Source organism: Neolamprologus brichardi, chromosome 1 (genome assembly GCF_056152115.1).
Source record: "Neolamprologus brichardi isolate AB-2024 chromosome 1, ASM5615211v1, whole genome shotgun sequence".
NCBI lineage: Eukaryota > Metazoa > Chordata > Actinopteri > Cichliformes > Cichlidae > Neolamprologus > Neolamprologus brichardi.
In genome coordinates, this window is record NC_142104.1 from 14,444,382 (window position 1) to 14,463,212 (window position 18,831).

The 18,831-nt window shown below is 39.9% G+C and overlaps 1 protein-coding gene across 2 annotated transcripts in view; it reads left to right on the forward strand.

The window, feature by feature from the left end:
* kif26ba (kinesin family member 26Ba) overlaps nt 1-18,831 on the forward strand; it is a 94,535-nt gene continuing 75,704 nt past the window's right edge. For both annotated transcript variants that reach the window (XM_006779924.2, XM_006779925.2), the window contains exons 1-2: nt 1-722; nt 1,958-2,350. In XM_006779924.2, coding sequence (XP_006779987.2) covers nt 663-722; nt 1,958-2,350 — 453 coding nt within the window. In that variant the 5' untranslated portion in view covers nt 1-662. The remainder of the gene's footprint in view (nt 723-1,957; nt 2,351-18,831) is intronic.

Here is an 18,831-nt window from a genome sequence, read left to right on the forward strand (position 1 = left end):
CCGCAGGAAGTCAAGAGGGGGGCGCAGATAGTAACACTCAAAGTACAAACAACGAGGAGATGACTTCTATAGCAGTGGTCTGAACCAGCCGAATCTCACACGGTCTAATGAGACGTTAGAGAAGGAGACCTGCGCTGTGCGTCGGAATTTCAGCTACCCCCTGAGGGGGGTGGGGGTGTTTGCTTTACCTGGCCAGCCTGAGACGCAGAACTGATGGAGAGAGGCTGGGCTGAGTGCGGTGCCACTCTAGAGCGCTGTTGAACAGAGAGCTTCATTCAGCTCATAGACTCTGCTGAAGGGGAGCGGTCTCTTTCACCGACCTGTGTGATTCCTGTCTGCTTTTAGGAGTAATTCGAGGGCTATTTTAGACGCAACAAACCGTGCGGTTTGTTAAGAAGAGACCGAAACCATCTGTGATTTTTTATTGTGTGTCTCTTAGACGCAGCATGGGGATGTAACTGGGTTCAACATGCATCTGGAAGTGGCGTGAGGTTACCACCAGCCCGAGAAGAGCAAACTGCTGGGGCGTGTGGTTAATTGAAATCGATCCGGTGGTCTTTATTTTTTTTTATTTTTTTTTATTTATTTATTTTTGGATGTGAAGCTGTAGCAGAGGTTCTTTCTCCTCTCCTCTCCTCCTCCCCATTCCTCTCACCTCCAACATGACTTCACTGTCGGGGACTAAGGAGAGGTCTGTGAGCAGCCGGAGCAGAAAATATGGGGTAGGTTATTCATTCCAGCAGCCGAGGGGTGGACACACCTCTGTTCCCAATCAGCCTGGTAAACATTAAAACTTATCATCTGTTCACTGCTGCATGCACTTCATCTCACACTCCACCCATTTTTATAGGAGACTGCCGTTTGCTTCGTTTTCAGGGTGACATAAACATGAAACTTGAAGGTTCTCGTAAGATTTGTGTTCCTGCTGCTGATTGCTTTGTGAAGATCACACTTCAAATATCAGTGCTTATGATGTTATGGTGTCACAACACTGGCATGTATTTTCACTGAATGATCCCCAGAAGTAGAACTTGCTGAGCACCAAAGTGCTAAATCAGTGAAGACTATTATAGTCACACCTGTGTCACTGCCTATCATCTACAAAGACTAATTAACAATAATTTATAACACGCTGTTTGGCACAATATAACCACCTCTTCATTTGGAGATGATTGAGCGTTCACATTTATCAGCCTCAACTCTTTGCTGCCTTATTATAGCCCTCGAGAGAAAGATCACAGGAGTGCCCAACCTTTACAGCCTCCACCACATCAATGGGTCTGTTCTCTGACTGGATTTACCCAGCCGCAAAAGATCAAATTCTCCACTCTTTGCTGCTTGTTTGATGTTCCCATGTGGTTGAGTAGAACAAAATAACAGGTCTATCCTGGCTTAATCCTATTTAGTGGTTTATGGAAGAACTCAGTAGGATGACTTGTCGTTCCATTGCAGGAAATGTTTAATGTCATTCTCTGTTTGTAGGTTTTTAACTGAATGTCTATCTAATTTAATGTCCTAATGTTAGGTAAGACTCCATCTAATCTTGATCCCTGATCACACATTTCCCGTGTGGGTTATTCACAGGACACTCTGTGACTGCTTAGCCTTTTTCTTTTTGAGAAATCAACATTTTTAGTGTTGATTGTGGAATAACAATGGATGCTGGATCTGTGATTTGGGTATTCTTTTTTTTTTTGTTAAAGCAGAACAATTAGTTGATGAATTTTTAATTAAAGAAATGTTTACTTACTTTAACTTTATTTCAGAAACATATCTCTACATTAGCACACAAAGGCAGGTACAGATTGATATGCTGGCCATGTGCTGTCGGTGTAATGCACATAAACACAATGATTATATTATATACATATTTTGACTTTCCTGCAGTGACTGTGAAAATTTGCATCTTGGAAATACACCATCACTAATTTTTTCTCTTCTGAAATTTTTTTCTTAGGTCCCTGACACATCGCCGACCAAATCTTCCTCCTTTTTCCCGGACACATGGTACCGAAAGGCCTATGATGAGACCACCCGCTCCGGCACACGCCCCGCCCCAGAGGGTGCTGGCTCCATGCCCAGCTCCACGGGAACACCATCCCCAGGCTCAGGAATCTCCTCACCAGGATCCTTCTCTGGGTCACCTGGGACCATCTCCCCAGGCATTGGGACAGGATCACCCGGTTCGCTAGGTGGCTCACCAGGTTTTGGGACAGGATCGCCGGCCTCAGGCAGTGGAAGTTCCCCTGGAAGTGAAAGAGGGATATGGTGTGAGAACTGCAATGCAAGGCTGACAGAGCTGAAACGACAGGCACTAAAACTGCTCATCCCTGGACCTTATTCCAGCAAGGTAAATTTCTTAGTTTTGTTTGTCCTTCTGTCTTATAGCGTATCTGAAAAAGTGTGTAGGAAGTCACACACAAGTGGTTATGCTCAGTTTCATAGCATCCAAAAATAACTTGCTCCTTCATTAACTGTGGCATTTGGCCACTGGCACTTATTAACTTTGTTGCTCATGAAAGAGGGGACTTGTAATCATGCTCTTGCTTACTGTGTTGCTGTGTCGTCAGCATTATTGTTGCCATAAATCATAAGGATGTTGTAATTTGTCCAACCCCCATTTGACCAGCTGCAAAGAAAAAGGAGCAGAAACCAAAGAGCCTTTGGGATTTGGGATCATAATTGTATGTGAAGCTGTTTATCCAATACTGTCACTGCCAAAACAAAATGAAAAACATAGGCGAGATCATTTTGATTTCTATCTTGGAGTTTCCCATTTTGCCTGATTGAACATATTACCAAAATCAATGAGCTCGCTTTAGTCTATATTGCTTTTCTTCTTTTGAGGGAATTAATGTGATGGATTACTGTAAGACACTAACCTCAAAGACTAGTATTAATCCACTTGGACTCCTGTCTTTTCTCATTTTCTTTGACAGGTGTATCGTTTGTTTCTGTGGGTAGTCTATATAATCAGTTTTATTTTCATTAGTGCAGCATTTCTCAATAGTCCCAGAGTGTACATTCACCTGGGCATACAAATGCATCATATATACAGATATGCAGCTCACATTTCTTACCTTTTCTACACTGAATAGTTTGTGTTAATATTGTTTGTTTTTAAAATTTGATTATGAATTAATGTGACATTACTTATCACTAAACAAACTTAACTTTTGACTGCTCTTTGCCTTTGGGTCTGATGTCCTTCTGCTACAGCTGACTGAATTTTAGTTATAAAACAATGGGCCTCATATCAGACATTGAGTTAATTGGTAACAAATAGGCTTAAATTATATGCCACGGGGCTGATAAGGCAAAGCTGTTGAGTCAGATGTAGACTTAGAGTGGGATAGAGGAATTTGCTGTAAAGACTGTAAGACAACAAGTGGTGTGGAAATGCTGTATTTTTATTAGTTCGAGAGCATGACGGTTGGAAATTGTTAGGAACAGCGGGGGTTAGTTGGGAGTCTCAGTTGCCAAACCACTAATTAAAGCGTCATTTGTGAGGCTGGGTTCATTTCAGGCTGATTAAAGTTCCCATTGTGGCTAACTTTATTGCAGCATAGAAAAAACGCATGCACAACAATCAGCATTATGACTAGTTTAGGTACTGTGTATGTCTTCATTTAAAAGCTGTCTCAATATAGGCATAAATAGTATGACCTTACTGGAAGAGGATATGGAAATGAGGGTGGCATATAGTGTGTGGGCAATACTTAGCAATAAGATTGTGGGTGTTCACCTTATTACTTGGATGGGGACTTTCTACGTGGAGTTTGCCTGTGTGGATTTCCTCTCGGTGATCTAGTTTCCTCCCACAGTCCAAAGACATGCATGTTAGGTTATTTGGTGAATCTAAATTGGCAGTAGAGGTGAATTTGAGTGTGAATGGTGGTCTGTCTCCCTGTGAGAGAATTGTGACCTGTCCTGGGCGTACTACACCTCTTGCCCAATGTCAGCTGAATTGTCTCCAGCCTGCCTGTGACCCTGAATTGGATAAGCAATTAAAATGGATTGATGAAGACGTGGAAATGAGCTCAATAGTATCAGTGAATCTAGTGCAGAAATCTTGGGGTCATCGAATTTCAAAATATCTCATGTGGCTCAAGGGTCTGTTAATAAAAAATAGATTTTATTGACTTGTCCCAATTTGCTTCACTGATTTAACCTTCAAAGTATGAACAGGAGTGGAATTTGACATTGGAAAAAATGTGTTGTATTACATTATTTTACACTGTGGATGCAACACCTTGAAGACTGTGATAGTAGTTTCACACTAAGAAGAGAAAACACGTGTCTCTGTACTTTTAAATCTGTTGTTTGCATTTTTATTTTTAAGAAGTTTCTCATGTGTGAAGTGACTCAGTCGCTCCAGCGGTTCTTGCATAAATTAGTTATTTTGACTCTTTTTCCTTGGGGTTGGTTCTTTTTATAGTATTAGAGTGTTCGATCCTCGAGTTCAAACAGACACCTGGTACTACTTCTTGAAAAGTGTTGATTTAACAGTACAATACCCACAGCTAATAAAGTGTATTAAATCAATATAATAATTTTTTAATAACACCTATCATCAGTAAAATGAATATGTTTCATGTAAGTAGAGAGGTGGTTAAATCCTGAGAAACTTAAAACAACATGTAAGTCAAGTCAGTTTATTATAAACACATTTAAACACAGCAGGTTGACCATAGTGCTGGATAGCTAAAGGATTAAGATAATTTTTAATTAAACCAAAAAAAAAGAAAGAATTTGCACTGTCTTGCTGAATACCCAGCAGGAAAAATATCAAATTACAAATGTAACCTGCTCTCTTCCTTTCAGCTTGTTTTTACTCATGAGATGAAGTTATGCACGTTATAAAGAAACTTTAATTGGAAGTTGCTAATTCAAGTGTCTTACCCATATTACATGTGTTTTCTGCTCTTGTCTGCGCAGAAACTCCACTGCAAGAGCAGAGGTTAGTTTCATTGATGGAAAAAACCCTCGGGCTGTTACTGAAAAATTTAATGGTTCAGGTATTTTAGCCATCTAGAATTTCCTGACTGGTTTTCTTCTTTTTTTAAAACCCAGACACTTTTTACAAGAATGGTTTAAACTACGCAGATGTTCTGCATCAAGAAACGCTGAACTAAAGTCCTTGGTGAAGTAGTTTGACCTAATAATCCTTCTCCTTCTCCAAATATGCCAGTGCAGCAATTTGGCTTGTGTATTTTGTGTGGGTGTATGGGTTCCTGATGCACTGTCAGCGTGAGACCCCGTGTTAGTCCCACAGGACACTGTGACATATGTGACCCACCGCACAGCTAAAACACAAACACACATCAACCATCTGATTAAACAGCTAACACACACACACACGTTCACATGCCTTTGTCTGTGTCATGGATCTGACTACACAACGTTATGCAAGTTATGCTTGACCCACACACACAAAGAGTCACATTACCATTTCTTTAGCCATTGCATACATTGCATTCAATTTCCATAGACTTACCCTTATTATAGCCTTCAAATCAAATTGCTCACTTTGAAATTTAATGATTTGTTTCACTCTTCATCCCCATAAAACATAAAAAAGTCCTCACAGTGTGACTGTGTAAACACATTTGTGAGTAGTGTGTGAGTAACTGAGTAAGTGCTCAGAAATTCACACACAGGGTTGTTAATACTATGCTAATGATGACCTTCGCCTTGCTTACCTTTTGAATATTTTGCTGCCTGGATGTCTGCAGTTCAATGTGTAGGTGTGTGCAAGTCTGCTCACAAACACGCATAAAAACAAGCATCCATAAAAGGATTTGTCATTGTGCTTAAATGTCAAGATAATATATTGCTGAAGACAAACCACGGTTTGAATGCTCATCCACTTATAGACGGTGTACATAGCTATCAGTTAATGTAAACAAGCTGCTTTGTTTGAGGTTTCCCCCCCCCCTCCCCCCCCCTTCAACTTATTGAAAATGCCTCATTAATGCATTAAATAATTCAAGAGCAGCCTTATTGCTCTTGGCGCAAAGGAGACATGACGGTTTGCAGATGAGGAGAGGGAAGTGAAACTAAGATAAACGAGTATTTGAAAAGTAGGAAAATCGTTTTATTGTCTGATTGTCTTTGTCATTTGACTTAAACGTCCTCATTTAAATCTAAATTCATTTCAGGTCAGCTCGAGCAATTAGAAAGAAAGGCAGGGGGCAGCACAAGCAATGTGTAGTAAAACAGTGCAGTGTAATACACGCTTGTAACTAGGACTCTAAAGCACATCTGGCTACACAGCTGCACTCACTTAAGGCCTCTGTCCTTATTGCAGTGGTGTGTATATCTGCATGTCTGACTTGTGTTTGTGTATTCATCCTTTATATACACGCCCAAATCATAAATGGATGGAGGGTGATCTGTTTTTGCTTGTCCAGTTTAGCTCAGGAAAGTGGGTCACTATGTGTGTGTGTATGTTTAAGTCACTAGCAAAGTGACTGTTTTAGATCAGTGGAAAGTTAAAACCATCCATGTTTATAAAGTGAAACGTATACAGTTTCCCACGAGACATAAGAATAGAGCCAAAGAAGGATATGTTTGTGAATATATATGCCCTCCCCAAGGACCTCTTGATGTCAGTATGAGATTTATTGAGATTGCTTTTATCTGTACTTTTTTTGTCAATTAGAACATGTTGTGTCAAGTACAGTGCACTTAACCGTTGGAGTTTCTTCTGGATATAAATGCCTTATGCACTTAAAATGTTTGTATTAACAGATTCATTGATGTGTCTGCCTAGATGTGGTTGTAGATTAAACATCTGTCAGCAGCTACTAAGGCGGGGATCATTGCAGTTAGCGTGCAGTCAGATTGAAAAAGTAAAGCTTTCTATGGTCCTGACATGCAGTGGTTATTTTTTTACTTAGCCTATTCGCTTGCTCACGCCCAAGTTACCATAACTCAGCCAGAAAGTGCAAGCCCAGAGTTATTATCTAAAAATATGCCAGTTCTCTGCTAACTGCACTTTATTTTCAAAAAATTTGAAAACCTGATAACCTAGCACGTGTTGTGCACATTTAAAGGTACCTAGAATTCATGTATCCATCATTTCAGTGTTTACATATGTTTAATTTAGATGTCAAAGCTTTGAAAAATTAACAAGAAAAAAAATCAGAAAAGGTGTGAGCTTGTCATGTAAGGGGATATAAAGACCACTTTAGGAGCAGCTTTATGGTGTTTGAAAGGGTGTTTAAAATACACCAATTCACAATAAATCCTATACATTATTATGTATGGTATGATATTTGGAACATACATTGGTTCAGTCCTGACTCAACACACTGTATCATATGAATAAAAATAATGGATTTCTTTCACACCGTGTTAACAATAGCTATCTTATAATGTTTGAGGCTAACAGCAAAACGGCGCATATGCATCTGTGACCTCAATATTTGAAAGTCTGCTCCTGTTTTATATAAGCAGCCACCATTGTAAAAGTAAATACAGAAAATACAACCCCAATTCCACAAAAGTTGGGACAGAATGCAGTTGTCTGCAAATTTTGTGATCCCCTCTCTTTTTAGGATCAGTTTTCTCTAAAATCAGTTTTGTGCTTTTTCCTGATGTGAAAGCTGCCAGTTCCATAGGCACTACTCCACTCCCAAACTGTGTGAACTGAAGGATTTGAACCGAGGAATGATAACAATCCAGATGAGATCAGCCCGTTTTAATTTTAGCACCAATGAAGATGGCGGTGTTTCTGCGTCTTGATCACATATAGGTTAGCATGCTAGAAGCTAACAGCAAAGCACCACATACGCATTCACTGACCTCAGTATTTGAAAGGTCTATGATTCTTTGCATCATAGAGCTTTAAAGTGCATTTGTGGATGGCACAGTAAACTGTGTTTATGGGTAGTGGTTTGTGGAAGTGTCCCATACTTAATGCAGTCCCGCCTAAGGGTCAAAGATCACAAGCATCAAAAACTTATTTTCAGCCTTTTCTTTAGTACACAGAGATTTCTTCAGATTCTCAGAATCCGTTGATTATATTATGTATGTTAGAACCCTCATTTTATGTTGAGGAACACTATTCTGAAGTTGTTCCTTAATTTGTAGATGCAGTTTTGGGCAGAGGTTCAGCAATCTGAACACATCTGACACAAAGGATGGAAACGCTAATGCTGTATCAGTAGGAGTGTAAAACGTGTAGATGATGAGAGGTTTATTTGACCATCAGGTGACCTGGAGATTTGAAGCTTATTGTTATGTCTGCCATTGCCGCCTTTCCAATCCATGAACACAAGTGATGTCGATACACTTGTGGATCTAATCAGCTTAACTAATCCCAGTCACCAAGTAATTGTCTCCTACAACCAGTGATTAGTCTGTAATTAGTCCACTTATCAGATCAAATGGTGGAGTATCATTGCTCAGCAATCTGTCCTCAAAGGGATATTTTTCTGCACACAGGTAGCTAGCTATCCTATAATAACCAAATCCCATAACACTACAGAAGCAGGCCTCCGGTAACCACGGCAGCTGGTGTTGCCACGGCAGCGACATGTGACAGATGTGAGCGGCATACATATCTCCATCAGTGTTAATGGGTTCCTCGTAGTTGTTTGTGTGTGTGTGTGTGTGTGTGTGTGTGAGTTTGAGAGAGATTGATGGGAGAGAAAGTGTTGGGAGAGAGGGTGAAATTATATGGAGTTCACATGAATAATAGTGCGTCTTAGTGTGTGTGTTTTTGGCATATATATATATATATATATATATATATATATATATATTTTGTGTGAGAGAGAGAGCGATCATGCCCTCTTGATGCCTTTCAGGTGTGAAAGGCATTACCATATAAAGAGGGGGCTTTATCAATAACAGCAAGATGATGTGGATGGAGGGATATGTGTGTGAAGAGAGGGAGAGATGCTGATGCAGGCTGAATTGCAGAGGGTTTGTGTCATTTTGCCACCATACTCTCCCACCTGCACATTGCAGACATACACATACAGACAGACTCTCTATGGCAATTCAGTAACTTCACTCCTGTGTTCCTAAGAAAGCACTTGTCCTGACATGACATGTATTTTAATATTTAAGTATTTTGGTTGATTAAAATTTGGTTGATAATTATTTCTATCATACATTTTGTTTATATGTTAAATGACCTGAAAAACTAATGCACTTATATCCTACATGGACTGTGCAGTGTTTAGAGTTTACAGACAAAGGCACACCAAAGAAAAGTCACCCACAGAGGTCAAGAAATCTTCCCATATTCTTGTTTTCTATATTCTCTTTCTGTTCACCCCCAAAATGGTGAGGGCAGACAGCTGCTTCTCCTGGAGTCTGGTTCTTCCTTCCTACCCTCATCAAGTGCATGCTCATACGGCATTGTTTGATCATAATAGTTCTTTCTACTGTAGGACTTTGCCTAACACTTTAAAGTGATTTGAGGTAACATAAATACAACTAAATCTTTTCAAGAGCTGGGTCATAAATAATCACTATAAACTGATAACAGCTTTGGATAATGGACGTTTTCTGGTTTCCATTTGTAATCCAAGTTCGGTTCATCAATCACGTGAGTAGGCTTTGATTGTGTTCAGGTACATTGCATTTATCTGCATGAATAAACAAGGATGGGCAGAAAAACAGGAAGTCATAAAACAAAAGTGTGTTTCTTAAGCAGGAAGCTGCAATTGCCCATAGAGGCTGAGTCAGCAGACAAGCCAGTAAGTCAGGAGACTGTAGAACTGCTTTCAGCTAACAGATTGAATGCATGCAAATATGTAAAATAACAAAAATGAGTGATGCGCAGGTGTCAGTAAATGTATTGGCAAGGTCTCTTCTAAGAAAATAAATCTATTAATTAAAAACAGAAAGTTGGTATTTCATGTGTGTTAAATTCAAATGAGTGTGAATGATGGTGGAGCACACTTGGAGGCTTGAAAAGGATTTCTGACCATGTGTATCTCATTAGGACAATTGCCAGCCCTTTTGAAATAGACCCCTCTGCTATGGGAAAAGCTGGAACCAGCATAAATGTGCTGATTAAGATCCAGCAGGGATAAAGGGTATGGAGACAAAGTGGTCCAACGCAGCACCCAGCAACCATTGTCTGTACTTGCTGTTTCCTTCTCTTATGCCTCCTTTTGCTTGTACTCTAAATCCCCCCCCCCCCCCATCTCATTATGCCTACAAATGTTGCCTTGCAGAGATGAGATACCAGCAACATAGACACACTAACATACAAGCTCCCTCTCTCTCTTTTTTTCAGATGTCACCTACACTTAGCAGAAAACATCCCCTAACCTTAGCTTAGCTACAACTAAAGGTCAAACCTCAGCTCTTGCCCTAACCCCAACCTAAACCTACATGTAACCTTAATGCTGAATCAGAGTCTTAACCCCAAAACAGTCATTTTAAGTTCAAAGTGGCCGAAACACTGGCATACACACATTCACAGATGTGCTTTGTTTTTTTCTGCAAAACGAGGCTCTAGAGAGATGAAGATGAGAGAAACAAATATTTAAATTTAGGAAAGGAAGGAGAGGAAGAAACCGCTCTTGCTCTTGAAGACTACTCTTGCTAATATTGCTATTATTGTCATTATCGTCACTGACCCAGAGTGGACACACTTAATTAGACTAACTACCCCTGCCAGTAGGCTGCTACATTCAGCAAACCGTGTCTGTGTGGTGACTCCATCCCCTGCAGCCAGAGAAGCTGCATAAAGCTCTGCCTGCTCCGAAAGAGGGCACACGATGAATCTGAGTTTGCCAATGTGAATTAAATAGGAAACTAGTAGGAAAATATGCACATTTTAAAATCCAGCAGATGGATGTGCAGAGTGTTAGTACAGCAGATGCCGCTTTGACTCTTGAACTGCAGCCACGGGCTAATTTAAAAAGCAAGTTTGGAAAGTTTTTCCCTAGGGAATTTCTTTTTTTTACTTGGCAAGGCTGTTTCCCCCTGTTTTGTAAAGCATTTGCATTACTTTGTACTAGCAATGGTTTAAAAATAAAAATTTCCAAATTAAGATTCCGTTATGCTTCCTGAAGTTTGGGTGTTTTTATTTGGGTTTCCCCTTATTCCATCTTTTTGTTCACTGTGATTTAAAACAATCTATTTTCTAATAAAGGCCGAAATGAGAAAACATATGTTCAAATGCAAAAATCTGTTGTAGTTCGCCTATTACAGCAGAAATAGAACCACATTTTACATTTCTAGTACCTCAGTATTCCTCTCAGAACAAACATACTCACCATTTCCGCACACTGGCAAGATTGCAACAACAGGCAAATCATATGCATGAGTGCACATACCCAAACACACCCTGGCACACAACTGGACGGATGCAAACTAATGCTAACGTGCACACACCAAAGTACACTGAGATTCATATGAAAACACACACAAATGAACACAAACTGGCATGTGTGAGTGGGTTATTGAGGACAAGTGTGCATTGCTGGATGGTAGTGAAAGTGGCAACAGCACCTGCTGCCATGGGGCCCACAGCTACCATGGCAACTGCCTCTCCGTCACTGAGTAGTTAAGCAGCCATCTTTCTGTCTGTCTTGTCCTGATTCTATATATTGGGCATTTGTGTGAGTGTTGAAAGAAAATGTGACATTCTACCTGTGTGTTGTTTACAAACTGCGACCATAGACCTATGGAAAAAGTATAGTATCTATCATGTATGCATGTATCCATCTGTCTCTATCAGTCTGTTTGTCTGTGTAAAAAAAACCCAAAACATGCTGTACCTGTTCTGACACTGTTTATATCTAAGTTGAAAACTTTTCGATTCCATCATCGAGAGCCAAGATAAAAAGTGAAAATGTTCCAGTGTTCCAGCAGCAGCAGGTGCCAGCGCCAGCTCTCTCTGACGCTGTGAAGTCTCGCTCACTGAACGGTTTATTTGAAGACCTGCTAACCACACTTCTAACATTAGCCAACCTGCTGTCACAAGCTGATAAATCACACAGAAGCATACACATTCACTCATGCAAACACACACCCATACCAACAGTCACAGGCTATCACACAGTCACACATAGCACATCTATCTTCAGCATCTCGCACTAGGAAAATCTCATGACAGACTGAGGTGTGGGTGATAGGGATGGTTTGTGTGCGTGTGTGTGTGTGTGTGTGTGTGTGCGTGTGTGTGTGTGTGTGTGTGTGTGTGTGTGTTTCTGTGTGCATGTCTGTGTGTTTTACTTCTGAACTTTTGAAGTAGGGGCAGTTAAGTTTGGCTATATCTCTTCTACGGGCAACTTTACTAGCTAAATTAATACTATTAGATCAGTAAATTAAAAAAAATATACAAATAATTTTTTGTGAAAATATACATCTACCTAACTATAACTATGGTATTCAAATCCCATTGTTACATCATTTTAACTTCAATAAAATACTGAGTGTAATTAAAGATATTCTGCCGCCCTCTTTTTTGTAGTTTCTGCATAAGGAGTCATGTGGTTCAGACAGGCATGTCTATGTATTCATTCCTGATGCCGACATTTCAATGATTAGAACTGTGGTCTGGCTATAAAGTGAAGTCATTATAATTCACCTGAACAATACAGATGAAACTAGAGAAGCTTAAAGCAGTATTCAAAGGAAAAAGGATCAGCTTGTTTTCTGTCTCACACACACACACACACACACACACACACACACACACACACACACACACACACACACACACACACACACACATGAAATATAGTAAACTATATTCATGTTTCACTACAGTGCTTGCACTGGCTTGCAGGTTTATATTTAGAATATGAGCTCACCAGTATCTGATATGTTAACAATCTCTGCTTTTTTAGCCATATGAGATCACACAGTGTCATTTCTGGCTTAAAAATAACAACAAAACAGCTAAACATGGCTTTCAGTTGTATTTATTTTTTTACTTTGGCAACAGATTTTCTTTCCCGAGGCCACAATTTTGAAACAGTACATTGACTTTAAACGAATTGACAAATTTGTTTGATCAAGAGTCTCACAAATTTACATTTGAAAATGGACCTTCTCAAGTATATTATGTTTCTCTTTTATTATTTCTCTAATTATGCCCCAATGAATATTTTCATTAACATAAACAGGGGAATAGTGTAGATTTTAATAGTGAATGTAATTTAACCTAAAAAAAAGTTGTCTCTCCCTCAATGTAAATGATCTGCACTCACATTAAATGCCTTACAACCTTAGCCAGAATCTACAAAGTGCTTTACAATATTGTTCTCCTTCACACACACACACACACACACACACACACACACACACACACACACACACACACACACACACCAGTGGAGCCTACTGTGCATGCTGCTCACAATGAAGCATATTGAAAGCTGAAAGTATAGATGTGGGAAACTGAAGAGGAGTGGGATGTAGAGAGAGGAGCAGAAAGGATAGAAGAAAAGATGAGTGTGTGGGAAGAGGCGACAGAGTTGCCTACAAAAAGCTGCGGTGGCCTTGTGTACTGTGTGACTGTGATTGTGAGTCCCTACGGTGCCAACATGCCTGCCTTTTAGGGTGAAAACTAGAAGCAGGGCTCTGAGGGTCAGCTGGTCGTCTTTTACAAGTACAGTAATGGCATCCCTGTTTTAAATACACTGCACTGTTGGCCTGCAAAATTAGTGCCTATGAGTATTTACATACATTCCTAGCTGAGCTATATACTGTAAGTTAAGAGGCTGACGAATGCCAAAGACAGGATGACAGGAGAACCCAGTGTGTGTGTGTGTGTGTGTGTGTGTGTATTTTAAGCAGGACTGTGAGTGTATTGCGTCAGAGCATTGTAAAGGGCAGGAGGTGCAACCAGAACAAGGATGACATTTAAGCAGTAGACAGTTTTCATTCTGGCCCTCATGGTAGATTTCACTGAAATAGTTGTGTATCAGCTGCTGTAGTATTTTTAAAGGCTTTTGATCAAGAACCTCTTTGAATAGGACTTCAATATAACCGAGCAGATTCTTAAAACTAAATCTTAAGTAGCCGATTTGTCCTCTGCTGTCCTTTTTTGTCCTCTCGTTCTTTTCTGTTATCATCCTCTCGAGGGTGACAACACCTACTGACCAACAGACATGAATATCATCCACTTCCTCCTAATACTTATCATCCATCTCATCATAACAGCACTCCCTCTGACCTCACATCACTCCTCTCCCATTCCTCCTCTTATCACATGATGGAGGGGGTGAAAGATTAAAAAAATAGATAGGAAAGGCTGGGGATAAGAAAACAGAGAATAAAAAACTAGTCAATACAGAGGTTTAAAGAAAGGGAGAGGCAATAATGCTTATAGACAGGACAAGGGTGAAAGGGGGAAAGTGTGTGTTTGTGTGTTTGCTTTTTGGGAGAGAGAGAGAAGAGAGAGAGCGAGTGAGAAAGTAAATTGGCTGTTTGTTCCCAGTCTGCGCTTCAATCAGACACAGAGAATAGCCTCTAGCCGTTAAACTTTCCAATTACCTTGAGCAGATGGAGGCTGTGGGCTCGGTTTAGAGAGGTTGTTCTGGTTGTTGTTGTTGTTTACTGTTATCTGCTATTGACTGTACGTCTACCTACATACATTGTCAGAAAAAGGGACAGGGCTGCCATAGAAAAGCAGGGTTCTCCCTTTTTAATCTTTACCTTCACATATCTCTCCAGTTCTTATTTTACTCCTTGTTTCATCTCTGATTGATCGTATCTGGTTGGGCAAGAGTAGTTCAGCTGTTCATATTACAGCCTTGTGACTGAATGGTTGTCATTACGAATTCAGGTTTGGTGACCTTGTGAAATGCGGATGAAGTCTTCCCACTCTCAGTAACAACTGTGCTCTTGAGCAAAGCTCTCCAGCCCCAGCTGTTCCCTTTGAGGACCTCGTTGGGCAACAGTGTAGCACTGTGCTTTGCTTTGCAGAAGTGTATGAATGAGTGCTACTGTGCGAGCATGAAGCCTGGAGAAGAGCAAGCACACTCAGTTGACTTTCGTGAATATTGGCATATTAAATAGCGTTAGCAGGCTGATATATGATATATATGATTATAAAGCTGAGTAAACTAACAAACTGGCTTCAAAGTGCAGTTAGCTTTTTCTACCAAAAACATTTCTAACAATTTTAGCTGTTTAAAATGTGTTCTTGTTTTTCCATATTGTTAAACAATATGGAAACAAATGAGTTGGTTGGTCCTGAGTGAAATATATAATCACTAGTTAGATATATTTTCCACAATGAAATGTCTTCACCGGTATATAGAGGTATTGCCCATGTCTGCAGAGGGTAACCTGTAAAGCAGCTGGTTTATGTGTTCTCAAAATCCTTTGTAGTTTGTAGGATATATCCAGCTCAGGGAAAACAGATCTACAAAAACTGCCTCTCCAGGGAGATGTTCGCACTGTTGTTGAAGAGTGCCAAAGATAGTTGTTTAATAGTTAATTAATACAAGAGAAGCAGAGACAGTGAGACATATTAATGTTGGATTATCAGTTTCAGAAAATTATAGTACAGACACATGAACCTCCAGCTTAGGTGATTGTCAAACCTGCATATGTGTCAGTCCTTTGCAAATTGTAACAACATCCTTAGATGTGCTTTATATTCAGAGCTAATATATTGTGCTAAAGAAAGAAAAAAGCTGAAAATGGTTCTTAAAATCAGTCTATTTTTATTCATCCTGATATTAGTGTTTCTCTTAATTCCTTGTGTCTAATAAGAACTTAACAGAGCTACTTGCACAGCTGCAGACTATTAGTCATGTAGGCAATTTTCCATTTGGCCTTTTTTGCGCTGTTTTTGTAGAGGAGGAACACCAAAAATAGAGGGTAAAAGGGAGGGGGTGACATGAATGACATGAAACCAAAGATGTTGCAACTGGGCTAAATGGTACATATGAACTCACTATCAGGTCACCAGGACACCCTAGTTATCACCACTTTACTTCGTCTGAAATTAGGGGCAGCTGAGTGATAGTCTGGAGCTCTGTAACTAAAAATTGACAATACTGACTGAAGACCTGCTAATCACACTTTTTTATTTAAAAAAAGGATAGTAATTAATGTCTTGGTTGTTCATAATACATGACTTGATATACTGCCTTTCTGCCACACTATTAGAGAGGAAAACTCATGCCATCCGCTGGTGATGTGACTTTATATATTGTATCATTTGCCTGTGAAACACATGTGTTTACCTGTTCTTCTCATGTGTGTGCACATACTGTGTAAAGGTATAAATGGAGGTTATCGGGCAGATCTTTACCTTCAGCTCCTCCGGTGCTTCACTAACCTTGGAATGAAAGGATACTAGGGGGGAAAGAACGGATGGATAGGAAAAGTGGAGGAAAAGAGGGGAGCAGAGGAGGAGCGAGAGGGCGTCGGAGAGTGTGTATTCACGTGTGGGATACGGCAAGATGGATTACCCAACCCGACGGGCAATTTATCACTGTCACAGAGAGAGAGAGGGGGCAAAAGAAAGGGATTCAGAAGAGAGGGGAAAGGAAAGAGAGGCAGCAAGAGGATGGGATGAAGAGCTTGGGGAAAGACAGTTAAAAACTAGGTGGAGGACAAAAAGAGGAGAATAAACAATTATGAGCAAATACTTTATTTTGTGCTCAGTCAGACACATTTGTACAACTAATCAAGACAAGGTGTAACCCCATGCCTGGAAAGGGTGAAAACAGAACAGAGAAAAGAAAGAAAAGGATTTGCTGTGTGGCTCCTGAAGCATAAGCCCATCCTTTAAATGTCCTATATTCTTAGTGACTGAAGCTGGAAAAAAGTATAGTTGTGCAGTCTCTATGTAGTGCCTTGGATCCTTTTGATCTTAAGATGGAGCATATTAGAAATATAATGTAAAATCAGAGATTTCTCACCAGGGATAGTGAAGACCTGGCATTTTATTGTCAAGCTCTGATGAGTTCCAATCAGTCACAACAATAAAACATCCTTCATGCTGCTGTACACGTATCCCCTTGTGTTACCTAACAGCATTGACCCATTGAAGTGGAAATTCTGTCGTCCCTGGCATCCTTTTGGGGCTGATGGTTGATGGCTTATTTTAGAGCATCCCATACATAGATGTTTGGAGACCAAAGCTATCACAGAGCACCATTGCTGTGGTAGATCTACTAGAGGTGTGCCACAATGTTTACACCTGTTCTCTGTTTGTTTAATTGTTTCTTTCTTTCTGATGTGAACAGAGCGGGGTGTGAAATTTTGCCTTGCTTGCAGATATCCAATGTGAAACAGGCATTCACATAGAATACATTCTCACCTAAATTAACTAGCTATGTTCCCTCATCTATATTCAGGTGCAGACAACTAGCTAATTGGTAGCTAGCTAGCACAGTGAAGAAGATTATTTTTGCATATACCTCATTTACAGTGCAGATGGTGGACTAATTTAAAAAAAAACAGACTGCAGAGTTTATATGCAGTTCATTTACAGTCAGGAAGCACCATCGATAGCCAGATAATTTAAAAACAGGCACCAGTGAGTAACTTTCACATTAAAAAAAAAAAGAGGCAGCAATTTAAACAGCTATTTCATTTATAGCACTGGGCACTGTTGTGGATGGGCAGCTAATAAAAAAACCAGGCTGTCTTCCAGCCAGCTAGCTCATTTACACTAGCAGGGAGCCCGTCTGTAAACTTAACTCTGTACAGGCCGGGACAAGATCTGTAGCTCGGGCTGTTAATGAGAAGGCAGCATGCATAACAAACAGCGGATGTACAGATAGACGGGCTGAAATATTGATGTCTTTTTTAATTCACATAAACACTTGTCCTGTTTGCGTGTGAGAAGGACACAGACAGAGAAAGAGATCTCATCTGTCTGTAGCATCTGTTTCCAGTATTTTACATCCTCTTTGATTGACATTACACACACATACACACACACACACACACAGGTCAAGCAAGGCTATTTTGGGACATTATATGTTTGTGGGTGAAGAAAAAAACAACTTTGTAACTGATGAGCACTTAACCTAAGCTAATTCATGGCAGCATGCAGACAGCCAATTAATTATGGTTGTCAATCCCGAAGAGTGACAGCATGAATGGCTGGCTGCAGACACAAATGTGTCATCAACATGGTCTGTCTCTTGAGAGTTGTTTGCCCACAACATTTCAAAGGAAAGTAAGATTTCAAAGAAACATCCATAAAGCCAAACAGATAAAAGCATCAAAAGCTTGTCCTCTTTGAATGAACCCACCCTGCTTTCTTTCTCTCAGAGACGGACTACTCACTGGCTAACTAAAGGGCTAATGATGGCGGTGACGCTGATATACACGTGCTCCACTGAAAAATGCGCAGAAATTAAATTTCATGTTGTATCATCAACTTGATTTGATGTTTTATGCATGTTTTAAAATTTTGATTGGTTGGTTGATTGTTCCAGAAGCATGCCTTGGCACTCTACAGCCATCTTTAAATGCACCTGGGCATTTCTTTGGACTGTTATTTTGAAGTATCTTCTAAATTAATACATAATATTTTTATGTCACCAAGACATAAAAACTGGATATGTAGGATTGCGAGGAAATTCTGTTAAGACCTGCTTAGAAAGTTTGGCATAACATAAGGTTTTACAAAGTGTTTACTTCTTCTGAAAGTTATGTTTCCACTGCAGTTTTTACTCTACTGGAATATGTTTTATGACATTAAACACTGTATAAATTGTCAGTCATACAGTAAGAAGCCTTGAAGCCCTAACATTATACAATCAAAAGTCGGGCAGCGCAAACATCCACATAAAAAAATGAACAAGAATACCCCGAAAGTATCAAGGAAAATTTTGCAGCAAGTAATTTACACCAGAAGTATGTAAGGCACATGCT